We start from the raw sequence: 14,782 nt of genomic DNA, 5'->3' as shown, positions 1-14,782 counted from the left end.
CTGGAGCATTAGAAGGCGGTAGGAAAGGCGATGGTCCAGCGCTACAAGTGCACCTGGAGCATTAGTAGGCGCCAGGAAAGGCGATGGTCCATCCATACAAGAGCACCTGGAGCATTAGAAGGCGCCAGGAAAGGCGATGGTCCAGCGATACAAGTGCACCTGGAGCATTAGAAGGCGTCAGGAAAGGCGATGGTCCAGCGACACAAGTGCACCTGGAGCATTAGAAGGCGCCAGGAAAGGCGATGGTCCAGCGACACAAGTGCACCTGGAGCATTAGAAGGCGCCAGGAAAGGCGATGGTCCAGCGCTACAAGTGCACCTGGAGCATTAGAAGGCGCTAGTAAAGGCGATGGTCCATCGATACAAGTGCACCTGGAGAATTAGAAGGCGCAAGGAAAGGCGATGGTCCATCGATACCAGAGCACCTGGAGCATTAGAAGGCGTCAGGAAAGGCGATGGTCCAGCACTACAAGTGCACCTGGAGCATTAGAAGGCGCCAGGAAAGGCGATGGTCCAGCGCTACAAGTGCACCTGGAGCATTAGAAGGCGCCAGGAAAGGCGATGGTCCATCGATACCAGAGCACCTGGAGCATTAGAAGGCGCCAGGAAAGGTGATGGTCCAGCGCTACAAGTGCACCTGGAGCATTAGAAGGCACCAGGAAAGGTGATGGTCCATCCATACAAGAGCACCTGGAGCATTAGAAGGCGCCAGGAAAGGCGATGGTCCATCGATACAAGTGCACTTGGAGCATTAGAAGGCGCCAGGAAAGGCGATGGTCTAGCGATACAAGTGCACCTGGAGCATTAGAAGGCGTCAGGAAAGGCGATGGTCCAGCGATACAAGTGCACCTGGAGCATTAGAAGGTGCCAGGAAAGGCGATGGTCCAGCGCTACAAGTGCACCTGGAGCATTAGAAGGCGCCAGGAAAGGCGATGGTCCAGCGCTACAAGTGCACCTGGAGCATTAGAAGGCGCCAGGAAAGGCGATGGTCCAGCGCTACAAGTGCACCTGGAGCATTAGAAGGCGCCAGGAAAGGCGATGGTCCATTGATACAAGTGCACCTGGAGCATTAGAAGGCACCAGGAAAGGCGATGGTCCATCGATACCAGAGCACCTGGAGCATTAGAAGGCGTCAGGAAAGGCGATGGTCCATCGATACCAGAGCACCTGGAGCATTAGAAGGCGTCAGGAAAGGCGATGGTCCAGCACTACAAGTGCACCTGGAGCATTAGAAGGCGCCAGGAAAGGCGATGGTCCAGCGCTACAAGTGCACCTGGAGCATTAGAAGGCGCCAGGAAAGGCGATGGTCCATCGATACCAGAGCACCTGGAGCATTAGAAGGCGCCAGGAAAGGTGATGGTCCAGCGCTACAAGTGCACCTGGAGCATTAGAAGGCGCCAGGAAAGGTGATGGTCCATCGATACAAGTGCACTTGGAGCATTAGAAGGCGCCAGGAAAGGCGATGGTCCATCGATACAAGTGCACCTGGAGAATTAGAAGGCGCAAGGAAAGGCGATGGTCCATCGATACCAGAGCACCTGGAGCATTAGAAGGCGTCAGGAAAGGCGATGGTCCAGCACTACAAGTGCACCTGGAGCATTAGAAGGCGCCAGGAAAGGCGATGGTCCAGCGCTACAAGTGCACCTGGAGCATTAGAAGGCGCCAGGAAAGGCGATGGTCCATCGATACCAGAGCACCTGGAGCATTAGAAGGCGCCAGGAAAGGTGATGGTCCAGCGCTACAAGTGCACCTGGAGCATTAGAAGGCGCCAGGAAAGGTGATGGTCCATCCATACAAGAGCACCTGGAGCATTAGAAGGCGCCAGGAAAGGCGATGGTCCATCGATACAAGTGCACTTGGAGCATTAGAAGGCGCCAGGAAAGGCGATGGTCTAGCGATACAAGTGCACCTGGAGCATTAGAAGGCGTCAGGAAAGGCGATGGTCCAGCGATACAAGTGCACCTGGAGCATTAGAAGGTGCCAGGAAAGGCGATGGTCCAGCGCTACAAGTGCACCTGGAGCATTAGAAGGCGCCAGGAAAGGCGATGGTCCAGCGCTACAAGTGCACCTGGAGCATTAGAAGGCGCCAGGAAAGGCGATGGTCCAGCGCTACAAGTGCACCTGGAGCATTAGAAGGCGCCAGGAAAGGCGATGGTCCATTGATACAAGTGCACCTGGAGCATTAGAAGGCACCAGGAAAGGCGATGGTCCATCGATACCAGAGCACCTGGAGCATTAGAAGGCGTCAGGAAAGGCGATGGTCCATCGATACCAGAGCACCTGGAGCATTAGAAGGCGCCAGGAAAGGCGATGGTCCATCGATACAAGTGCACCTGGAGCATTAGAAGGTGCCAGGAAAGGCGATGGTCCATCGATACAAGTGCACCTGTATGGGGCATGTATGGGAAACTGATCCATTCACTGGTCAGTGCAGAAGCAAGGGTTACTATCCTATCCATTGGGCTGACATTGGCTTCAAATATCATTGCAGATGTGGTAAAGTTTATGTAGCAAGAAAAAGGGTGAATTTATTTGGACAGTGGCACAAGACTTAGTTTAAGATCGTTCTTGGACGAGGGGAAAAGGTTCAGGAATCATAGGCCCAGATTTTGACGACTCTGGCACATCAGTACTGATGCGCCAGATTTCTTGTGCCCCTCCACAGCCACCTAACGACACCATGTGTGCGCCGTATTTACAATACGGCGCACCTTGGTGCATGTTAGGCCAATAACGTCAACATTTTTTGTGCTATTGTGGCGGTTTGCTGCACTAGCACCAAAAATATTGACGCTAGTGCAGCAAAGTGCCTGGAGTCCCACTGATTTCGATGGGTGCGTCATTTTAACACCTGCTTTGAGCAGGCGTTAAAAATGACACCAAAAATGGTGCAATTAAATCCTGTAGATTTAATTGCACCATTTTTGTGGGCCTCCTAAGACCGGAATGCCCCCTTGCATACATTATACCTGGCACACGCACAATGTGGCGCAAAGGGTTGCAAAGTAGTGCAGTGCATGGATTGCGCCACTTTGCAAATATGGCACTGCGATTTTTGCCTCATTGAGCCACATTAGCTTTAAAAAAATGACACTAATGTGGCGCCAGGAGGCACAAGGGCCATGTAAATCTTGCTCATAATTTGGTACAATCACGGTTTGAGAACTAAAAAGATGTATTCTGTGACAAACTTGGCACGATCAAAGGTGCAAATCTGCTATCGAAATGAAGAGCGATCGCCCACCTTTTAAGCATAAACCGTGCCCTCTCCTATTCACGAAGAGATAAACAGGCCAATCAAACATATGTTAAATCAAGGCTTGAATGAAGCCACTGATGCCAACTCGTGGGTGTTCCCACGCGTTTCTTTGATCTCAGAAACCCAAATGAACCATCTGCCCCATCAAGCCATGAAGTGTCCCCCTTCTGAGAACCTGAGACCAGCTGGCGATTGTAAGCCATGCCGAACTGTATAAAGATTGGATCTCTAAGGAATCTACAGTCAAATTCTATTGGATCCTGAATCCAGACGTGAGGCTGCTGTTCTCAGACCCCGTTTTCGCTGTGTGCCCTTTGGCTTGGCGTCTGCAGCGTCTGCTCCAGGGTGGCTTCTGAGAAGCTGAAAGACCATACGAATGGAGTAGCTGAAAGGATCACGGATGTCGTTGAAGAGGTGCACAGAATCTTGTGCGCTTCTAGAACGCCTCAGTCCGGATTTACAAAGGTGCGAGCAACGCAGAGAAGCCCCCGGAGTTGCTGTGCTGTGTTGCATGACAGGGAGAGAGCAGGCGAGCGCCATATCTGCAGAGATATCTTCCTCTCTCCCTAGCACTGGCACAGAATGTTGCTGCCGAGCACCACACACACACACACACACACACACACCTTTGCGCCACAGTGCATGGGTGTGTGCGTGAGTCTAGCAAAGCTTTGTTACTGGGAGGTTTCCCTCCAGTACCAAATTCTATGCTTGGACTCAATTTAATACCTTTCCTACTTTGTTATGTGTGTTGTTCAGTGCAGCAAAAATCCAAGTCAGAAACAAAGGAGAAATGAAAACATTCTCCTTTCAACGCCTGCTTCAACGCAGAGTTATTTTTTGGTTTGAAAGCCCCGCCTTCTACTGTCAGTCGATAGGGTTTTGCCTCATAAAGCATGAGGGGGAGCATTGGAACACCCATGTACCACCCACGGAGTAATGTACCACCCACGGAGTAGGGTTTTGCGTCATAAAGCATGAGGGGTAGCCTTGGAACACCCATGTACCACCCACGGAGTAATGTACCACCCACGGAGTAGGGTTTTGCCTCATAAAGCATGAGGGGTAGCATTGGAACATCCATGTACCACCCACGGACTAATGTACCACCCACGGAGTAGGGTTTTGCCTCATAAAGCATGAGGCGTAGCATTGGAACACCCATGTACCACCCACGGAGTAATGTACCACCCACAGAGTAGTATTTTGCCTCATAAACCATGAGGGGTAGCTTTGGAACACCCATGTACCACCCACGGAGTAATGTACCACCCACAGAGTAGGGTTTTGCCTCATAAAGCATGAGGGGTAGCCTTGGAACACCGATGTACCACCCACGGAGTAATGTACCACTCACGGAGTAATGTAATACCCACGGAGTAGGGTTTTGCCTCATAAAGCATGAGGGGTAGCCTTGGAACACCCATGTACCACCCACGAAGTAATGTACCACCCACGGAGTAGGGTTTTGCCTCATAGAGCATGAGGGGTAGCCTTGGATTACCCATGTACCACCCACGGAGTAATGTACCACCCACGGAGTAATGTACCACCCACGGAGTAGGGTTTTGCCTCATAAAGCATGAGGAGTAGCATTGGAACACCCATGTACCACCCACGGAGTAATGTATCACCCACGGATTAGGGTTTTGCGTCATAAAGCATGAGGGGTAGCCTTGGAACACCCATGTACCACCCACGGAGTAATGTACCACCCACGGAGTAGGGTTTTGCCTCATAAAGCATGAGGGGTAGCACTGGAACACCCATGTACCACCCACGGAGTAATGTACCACCCACGGAGTAGGGTTTTGCCTCATAAAGCTTGAGGGGGAGCCTTGGAACACCCATGTACCACCCACGGAGTAATGTACCACCCACGGAGTAGGGTTTTGCCTCATAAAGCATGAGGGGGAGCCTTGGATCACCCATGTACCACCCACGGAGTAGTGTACCACCCACGGAGTAATGTACCACCCACGGAGTAGGGTTTTGCGTCATAAAGCATGAGGGGTAGCCTTGGAACACCCATGCACCACCCACGGAGTAATGTACCACCCACGGAGTAATGTACCACCCACGGAGTACCCCCTTGACTCTAAGTAACACAAAGCAGTACTTTGCACTGGTCTGCATCACGTGTCCTTACAAACCATTGGTTTCTAAATACTCAGGAAGGTTTTGCATTAGGTTAGCAATAAAAGAGTCATGCAAACCCGAAGCTGAGGCAAAGCCTTTGTAAATCTTGGCCCCCACAGCTCACCTGGTGCGCCCCCTCTTGTACTGATGAGTGAGGCGGGCTCTGCACAGCTTCCCAGATGGAGAGTCACCCAGGAGCTCAACTTGTCTCGTTCCCAGGGATTTGAATGAGAGGAAAAGATCTAAGAAAAGGGTTGTTCTGTCTCCCAACTGTACACCCAGGACCTGGGTCAGACCAAGGAGCCTGTCTCCCTGGGGAATGCAGCTGTGGTATTCACGTTACCTGTCCCAGGTACCGGGCGTCAGCAGGCTCCGAAGAGACTTCCCGGGAGTGCTCAGCTGTTTACTGCGCTCTTCGGGGAGCCCTGTCATCACCCACTTCCCCGAACCAACCCTCGCTCTTGACACCGTTTACGGAGCTTTTTCTAATGCTATAGCTCCACCTCGTGGTATTTATATTTTTCTTGAGATTTATAATTAAAAGAGCACTAGTGAGGGGGCTAACCATATATGTATTTTGGGTGATATTAACATTTTTCAATTTTGTAATTACAAACCTAGTATATATATATATTTTCTTTTTTTTAATCATTGTTAATATATTAATTCTCTGCTCTTACCCCCATAATTATGGACCGTAATAATGGCAATGAAAGTACATCCTTTCAGAATGCAGAACAAGAGTGGCCACCCCAATGTCTTCCCCCAGAGGTGAATCAAGCACTTTCCATGGCCATTTCTAATGTGCTGGCACCTCTTCGGAAACAAGTTGATAAGCTTGCTAAGAGTATTCCAGGAGATTTTAGCGAAACAGTTCAAGCTAGGCCAGGTCCTAGTGGTATTAAATCAGGGGGAAAGAAGGCTACTAAGTGTGACGCGGGTCACCTAGAAGGTTTCGATAAACTTACCGAGACCTTCCATAAGAGTCCGCACACGCTTAAACATTTGCCCTACCGGGAGGACGACCAATCCAGAGAAATGAGGGACTCTGTCACAAAAAATCTACACCCCTTTTTTGGGGTTCCCCCATGGAGGGAAGGGTGTGTTGAATGCTGAATTTTCCTCTGATGAGGACCAAGAAATGAGTAGACCTTGGCGTCCTAACACTGCTTCCCCTGATTCTCCAGATAAAGACATGGGTCAATCTGACATGTTTAACCCTTCAGATATTTATAATTCTAGATCTTCTGAATGGGTCCCAAAACCTAAGGTGGCTGATTACGTGGCCAATAAAATTTGTCAACCTTTAGAGAAAGATGTCACGGTGAAGCTCAGGGCAGAATGCCCCAGACCTTCCCTTCCTAGCAAAGTTGCAGTAACACCTGACATCGATCCTAAGTTATGTACTTTCTCTAGCAAATATATAAAGGACCCAAAAAAGGGAATTGACAGGTCTTGGATGAGTTGTCAGGGTAAACTTTTAGATTTCGTTGGCCCCCTAAGTCAAATCATCCAATTAGCTGAACAAGCTAAACAATCTGGAACCCCGTTATCCACTGATATTATCGCCAGTTGGGCACAAAGAGCCATGTGCCTCTTGGGAAATGCGAACTGCACTTTGGCTGCACAACGGAGGAGATCCCTTCTCATTAAAATAGACCCCAAACTTGGGTAACTGGCGACATCAGAAGCGGGAGTTATAGCCCAGGGCAACCTCTTTTGAGATCCTTTTCTTAAAGAACTCAGAACGTTTGTAGCAACCTTTCTTGCCTTAGACAAGGCCCAAACGTCTATAAAAAAGATTTTACCTGCTAAGGTTTTTGTGGGGGCAAGACAAGAAAGGGGTCACTCCTCTGGCCATTTTTAACATCAGGGCCCCTAGAGGATATCTCAAATGAAACAACAGCTGGAATGATGTTCGTCAGGGAACCTTCAAAGCCCTCCAGAAGTTCCAGCAGAGGCAGAACTCACCGCTTCAGAGGAGGAGCTAACGTACCAGGAGAAAATTTTGGTAAGCATTATCCCTTCTTCCCCTCAAAATCTTGGGGGAGACTTCTGAGATATGCTCACAACTAGGAAACAATAACAAACGAGCCATGGATTCTTCAGTCAGTAAGGGGTTTTCACATTGAGTTTTATGGAACTCCAATCCAACAGACTCGCCCCAGACCTTTGGTGGTCTCAACACAGGAGACAAAACTTACAGATTTAGAAGTGGAAGAACTTCTACAAAAAAGAGCCATTTGCAGGTTAGTACTTCACCCAGATGTTTTCTTGAGCAATGTATTCCTGGTAGTCAAAAAAGATAAGGGCTTCCGCCCTGTCATAAACTTGAGATAATTCAATGAGCCAATAATTTATTGTCACTTCAAGATGGAAGGTATCCATTTGTTGAGAGACATCCTTCTCCTGAAAGACTGGATGGTCAGGTTGGATCTCAAAGATGTATACCTTTCAGTTCCCATTTTTCCTCCTCACAGGAGACTTTTTCAGTTTGCATGGAAGGGGCAAATATACAAGTTCAGGGCTCTCTATTTTGGTCGTTTCTCAGCACCTTGGTGTTTCAACAAACTCCTACGACCAGTAGTGGAATTACTTCGTGCCAGGGGACTAAGGGTGATCATATATCTGGACGACATTCTTCTAATGGATTAATCCCCATCTCAGCTGAGATACTATCTGAACATGATTATTGTGCTCCACCAGAATCTTAGTTTGTCATCAACAAATCAAAGTCAGAATGAATCCCAACCCAACAGATTATCTTTCTGGGATTCCTCATAAACTCAGTCATAGCATCACCCAGCCTTCGATTATCAAAACTTTCCAAGATTCAGAAACAAATCAGGAAGGTTCTCAGAAGGGACAAGATTTCTCTCCATCAATTAGCCAGGATAGTAGGTCATCTATCCTCCTGAATTCAGGCCATCTTCGCAGGTCCCCTCCATTACCATGCATTGCAAAGACTAAAAGTATCTCATCTCTGGAAAGGGTTAACTTATTTGGAAATCATTTCCTTATCTCCCGAAGCCAAAACGGAACTCCAGTGGTAGATAGACCACATGGAAGCTTGGAAGTGAACAGCAATATTTGGCAAGTCTCCAGACATCATAATAGAATCAGACGCCAGTCATCTGGAATGGGGGGCAAAATGTGTGGATGTATCCATGGGAGGCAGATGGTTGGAGGAAGAATTAAGTCTTCACATCAATTGCCTGGAACTCCTGGCAGGATCCTTTGCAATCAAATCTCTCACCAAGGACAAAGTATGTTGCTCCATTCTCCTCAGCGTTGACAACATCTCAGCAGTCCAGTACATCAATTGCCTGGGGGGCACTCGATCAAAAGCCCTCTCAGAATTGGCAAAGGATTTCTAGCACTATTGGCGTCAGAAACAGATCTCTGTAACAGCAGAATATCTTCCAGGAATCAAGAACATTGTAGCAGACTGGAACTCCAGGAACTTTACGGACAACACCAACTGGAAGCTGGATCAGGCCATATTTCTAGCTCTAATAGCAACCTAAATCTCTTTGCTTCTTCACTGAATCACCAATCAACAAGATATGTTAGCTGGAGACCAGACCAGGAAGCGATTGCAGTAGATGCTTTTCTCCATGAATGGTCGAAGGATCTCCCCTATGCATTCCCTCCTTTTATCATGATTCCCAGAGTAGCAGCTCAGGTCAGATGGCAAATAGCATTTTTGGTGCTAGTGACACCGATATGGAGGTCTCAGGCATGGTTCCCAGCATTGATGGAATTATCTTGGGATTACCATAAATCTTCCATCATTCCCTTCAGTACTTCTAGAACATCAGGGCTCTCCTCACCTGCTGGTCCTTCAAGGCCATCTTTCCCTCATGGCCTGGAGGATTTCCGGGGACGCTGGAAAAATGAACATCTATCAACAGAAGCTACTCACTTCATCCAACAAGCCTGGGCTACGAGTACCACCAAGAGATATAGATCGGCTTGGATCCGATGGAATCGTTGGTGTATGGAGAAACATATCGATCCTTTGGGGGCATACATCCTGAATTTCCCAGCTGAACTTGCTCAATTGGGTCTAGCTTATTGTAAAGTCAATTCCTTTAGTTCAGCAATTTCTGCTGGTCATGTCTCCATTGATAACAAACCAGTACGCAAACACCCGTCGGTATGTAAATTAATGAAAGGCTTTCCCTTTCTAAACCGCCAGAACCCAGATACTCTGGACTCTGGGACGTTAACATAGTTTTAGCTTTTCTTTCCAATGGGAAGATATTCATTTTCTATCTCGAAAACAACTCTCGGCTAAGTTAGCCATTCTTTTATGCCTCATAGCCTGCAAAAGAGTCTGTGATGTTAGAGCCCTAGATTTGTCAATTAGAGTATTCACTCCAGAATAAGTCACTTTCACAGTCTCCAGGAGGACTAAAACTAATATCAGGTGTAAAGAAATGGCTCCCTGTTGCAGTTACCCCCCACTTTTTGCCTGATACTGATGCTGACTTGACTGAGAAGTGTGCTGGGACCCTGCTAACCAGGCCCCAGCACCAGTGTTCTTTCGCCTAAAATTTACCATTGTTTCCACAATTGGCACAACCCTGGCACCTAGGTAAGTCCCTTGTAACTGGTACCCCTGGTACCAAGGGTCCTGATGCCAGGGAAGGTCTCTAAGGGCTGCAGCATGACTTATGCCACCCTAGGGACCCCTCACTCAGCACAGACACACTGCTTGCCAGCTTGTGTGTGCTAGTGGGAATAAAATGACTAAGTCGACATGGCACTCCCCTCAGGGTGCCATGCCAACCTCACACTGCCTGTGGCATAGGTAAGTCACCCCTCTAGCAGGCCTTACAGCCCTAAGGCAGGGTGCACTATACCACAGGTGAGGGCATATGTGCATGAGCACTATGCCCCTACAGTGTCTAAGCAAAACCTTAGACATTGTACGTGCAGGGTAGCCATAAGAGTATATGGGCTGGGAGTCTGTCAAAAACAAACTCCACAGCTCCATAATGGCTACACTGAAAACTGGGAAGTTTGGTATCAAACTTCTCAGAATAATAAACCCACACTGATGCCAGTGTTGGATTTATTAAAAAATGCAAACAGAGTGCATCTTAGAGATGCCCCCTGTATTTTACCCAATTGTTCAGTGCAGGACTGACTGGTCTGTGCCAGCCTGCTGCTGAGAGACGAGTTTCTGACCCCATGCGGTGAGAGCCTTTGTGCTCTCTGAGGACAGAAACAAAGCCTGCTCTGGGTGGAGGTGCTTCACACCTCCCCCCTGCAGGAACTGTAACACCTAGCAGTGAGCTTCAAAGGCTCAAGCTTCGTGTTACAATGCCCCAGGGCACTCCAGCTAGTGGAGATGCCCGCCCCCCTGGACACAGCCCCCCCTTTTGGCGGCAAGTCCAGGAGAGATAATGAGAAAAACAAGGAGGAGTCACTGGCCAGTCAGGACAGCCCCTAAGGTGTCCTGAGCTGAGGTGACTCTGACTTTTAGAAATCCTCCATCTTGTAGAAGGAGGATTCCCCCAATAGGAATAGGGATGTGATCCCCTCCCCTTGGGAGGAGGCACAAAGAGGGTGTACCCACCCTCAGGGCTAGTAGCCTTTGGCTACTAACCCTCCCAGACCTAAACACGCCCTTAAATTTAGTATTTAAGGGCTCCCCTGAACCTAAGAATTTAGATTCCTGAAACTACAAGAAGAAGAGGACTGCTGATCTGAAAAAACCCTGCAGAGGAAGAACAGAAGACACCAACTGCTTTGGCCCCAGACTTACCGGCCTGTCTCCTGCCTTCCAAAAGAAACCTGCTCCAGAGACGCTTTCCAAGGGACCAGCGACCTCTGAATCCTCTGAGAACTGCCCTGCTTCAAGAAAGACAAGAAACTCCTGAGGACAGCGGCACTGCTCCAAAAGAACTGCAACTTTGTTTCAAGGAGCAGATTTAAAGGCCCCTGCAACTCCCCGCAAGAAGCGTGAGACTTGCAACACTGCACCCGGCGACCCCGACTCGACTGGTGGAGAACCAACACCTCAGGGAGGACCCTCCAGCGACTCCAAGACTGTGAGTAACCAAAGTTGCCCCCCCTAAGCCCCCACAGCGACGCCTGCAGAGGGAATCCCGAGGCTCCCCCTGACCACGACTGTCTGAACTCCATTTCCCGACGGCTGGAAAAGACCCTGCACCCGCAGCCCCCAGCACCTGAAGGAGCGGAACTTCTGTGCAGAAGTGACCCCCAGGAGGCCCTCTCCTTTGCCCAGGTGGTGGCTACCCCGAGGAGCACCCCCCTTGCCTGCCTGCACCGCTGAAGAGACCCCTTGGTCTCCCATTGAAAACCATTACAAACCCGACGCGTGTTTACACACTGCACCCGGCCGCCCCCGCGCTGCTGAGGGTGTACTTTTTGTGCTGACTCGTGTCCCCCCCGGTGCCCTACAAAACCCCACTGGTCTGCCCTCCGAAGACGCGGGTACTTACCTGCTGGCAGACTGGAACCGGGGCACCCCCTTCTCTCCATTGAAGCCTATGCGTTTTGGGCACCTCTTTGACCTTTGCACCTGACCGGCCCTGAGCTGCTGGTGTGATAACTTTGGGGTTGCTCTGAACCCCCAACGGTGGGCTACCTTGGACCAAAAACTGAAACCTGTAAGTGCCTTACTTACCTGTTAAAACTAACAATACTTTACATCCCCCAGGAACTGTGAAAATTGCACTGTGTCCACTTTTAAAACAGCTATTTGTGTTTTATGTAAAAAGTATATATGCTAATGTAATGATTCAAAGTTCCTAAAGTACTTACCTACAATACCTTTCAAATGAGATATTACATGTAGAATTTGAACCTGTGGTTCTTAAAATAAACTAAGAAAATATATTTTTCTATAACAAAACCTATTGACTGGATTTGTCTCTGAGTGTGTGTTCCTCATTTATTGCCTGTGTGTATGTACAACAAATGCTTAACACTACTCCTTTGATAAGCCTACTGCTCGACCACACTACCACAAAATAGAGCATTAGTATTATCTCTTTTTGCCACTATCTTACCTCTAAGGGGAACCCTTGGACTCTGTGCATGCTATTCTTTACTTTGAAATAGCACATACAGAGCCAACTTCCTACATCAGGTTAGTATCCTATCCTGCTTTCCCAGATTATCCCAAATTATGTGTAGTCAGATGTATTAAAGCATACGAAAACATGACATTGGATACCAGACCTGCAGGTGAGAATCAAGTTCTCATTACAAAAACCATTTAGAGCGGTTTCTTCTCCTCCTGCTAGATGGGTTAGATGGCTCATGACAGAGGCAGGTATAGACATTCATAGGTTTAGCAAACATTCCATGAGAGGAGAAATGGCATCTAGAGCCATTCAGGTAGGTGTTAGACTAGAGGACATCATGAATTCAGCGGATTGGTCATCTGAATCCCCTTTCAAAAAATTATATTTTAAACCAATTTTAGGAGCCGCAAACCTGGTTGTCAGTAAGCTTTAAACAAGCATAATCCTCGCCTTCAGTCCTGATATAGAATGAAAGATTAACTAGCTAACAAGAAGGAAAGTTTCAATTCTATTAAGGACACGGAGATGAGGATTATCACACCCAGGCGCTTTGTCAGTAAGAGCCTCTCCCTCCCACGGAGATATATACCGTTAGTTACCAGTAAGTAATTACATTTTATAGTCATATCACTCATTCATTAATTTAAATAATTAATTTGCATGAATATGTACTACTGTGTTATTTAAAAAGAAATCATTATCTTTCAACATTATGTTTTTTCTTATAATATATTCTTAATAAATAAAGAGCTGGATAACGTGGTTTATACTTTTCACTCTATGCAGGCAATAACCAAGGACTGGATTAGAATTACGATCAACATTAAATTCCTCCAGTGAAGAAGAGGAAGAGGAAGGGACGTCATCCCTATTTATATGGCGGATGGTGTTGTGGTTGTACTATGTTTGGACTCTGATACCATGGGTCGCATGGGACATGTAGTCTCTCACTTTTTTCTTTTTGTTCTTTGAATCTGCTGTAGTAATAAAGTGAAGAAAGTTATGCATAATCCTCGCCTCCGGTCCTGATAGAGAATGTGAGTGCAGAGCATGGCGATTTGAGGACGTCCTTCTAGCGGTGCTAAAGCCACGCAGTGATGTTGGCAGATGCAGGGACAAGTCACGTCTGGATCAGGTAGCTGCACTTTACTGACACAAGCTCTCGTCAACCTCTACGTCAACGCCATTTTGGATTTGCACAGCTCTGCTGCTACTCCAAGACATATCGGAGCCCTTGACCTTTAGTTGGTTCTGCTTGGAGCGCTCCCTCCCTCCCGAAGATGCACACACCTTGTGGTTGGCAGTTGGCGGGTTCTGATTGTGCGTGTCACGGTGATGTGCACACTTTGTGTCCAAATGGAAGTTTTCTTTACAAAAAAGATATTTTATTATATAAATATATCCATGCAGCATACATCAATGTAAAGACTTCCAAATAATATCCTTAAACCAATCATAGGAAAATATATATGATTTATTCATAAATAGAAAATGTATTTAAAAATGTTGCTGCCCCAAACACCCAAGAATATATGATGTACGAAAGAAGTGCTTGTGAAAGAAAGAAAAGAAAAGAAAATTCAGAAGACACCTCTTATTTATAATACACATTTTATACATAGGAGCCTGTCAGTTGACCATTTTACAACAATATGCATCACACATTTTATAGGGGTAAAGTGTCCTTATCACTATTGCCCCTTTGTTGATCCCAAAAACGCAATCCAGGCTCAATCTAAGTCGTCAATGTTTCGACCCGGTAAAATATCTAGGGCCCACTCTCTGCCTCAACTGCAGGTCTTCATTAGGATATGAACCATATTATTTGGCAACATAAAGATTATCATCATTAATGTTCATCAAACTGGTATACTTCACTTGGGAAATCCAGTGATCTTATACCATTAGCATCTGACAAAAAAGAAGAATCCTCAAATAACTTCCCCCTTATTCACTGTCAGAGAATTACCATCCTCAATTTGAAAAAGATTTTTTGGTCTCGTGTCCATCCATAAACCAATCCTTAAGGACACTCTGCACTTATCTTTACATCACACGCTATCAAATCACGCCATTTCTGACCCTGTTTCAATTTTGAGTCGGAAGGGGATCAGAAAAGGAGACAATAGCGTCAGAATTTTTTACGCTATTGAGGTACTGTTTAGGGTTAGTGCCAAAACTTTGGTGCTAACTCTGAACAGTACCTAGGGGCCCAATGTAACCAATGGTGTGTCCCCTTTTAACGCCTGCTCTTGTCCCGTAGGTTCTCATTATGCTAATGGGGCTACTGGATTTGATAGACAGGATCACATGGATTGTGG

At 47.3% G+C, this 14,782-nt stretch overlaps 1 protein-coding gene across 5 annotated transcripts in view; it reads left to right on the top strand.

Moving 5' to 3' along the window:
- LOC138295275 (uncharacterized) overlaps positions 1-13,469 on the top strand; it is a 304,183-nt gene extending 290,714 nt beyond the window's left edge. For 4 of the 5 annotated variants that reach the window (XM_069233468.1, XM_069233467.1, XM_069233469.1 and 1 more), the window contains one exon: positions 13,248-13,329. In XM_069233468.1, the coding sequence (XP_069089569.1) occupies positions 13,248-13,254 (7 nt within the window). In that variant the 3' untranslated portion in view covers positions 13,255-13,329. Of the gene's footprint in view, positions 1-13,247 lie in introns of all 5 variants that reach the window. The other variant, XM_069233470.1, reaches the window with a different exon arrangement.
- The last annotated feature ends 1,313 nt before the right edge of the window (positions 13,470-14,782 follow it).

Source organism: Pleurodeles waltl, chromosome 5 (genome assembly GCF_031143425.1).
Source record: "Pleurodeles waltl isolate 20211129_DDA chromosome 5, aPleWal1.hap1.20221129, whole genome shotgun sequence".
In the NCBI taxonomy this organism is placed as follows: Eukaryota; Metazoa; Chordata; class Amphibia; order Caudata; family Salamandridae; genus Pleurodeles; species Pleurodeles waltl.
Note: the sequence above shows the minus strand (reverse complement) of the source record. Positions and strands in the feature narration are given on the sequence as shown.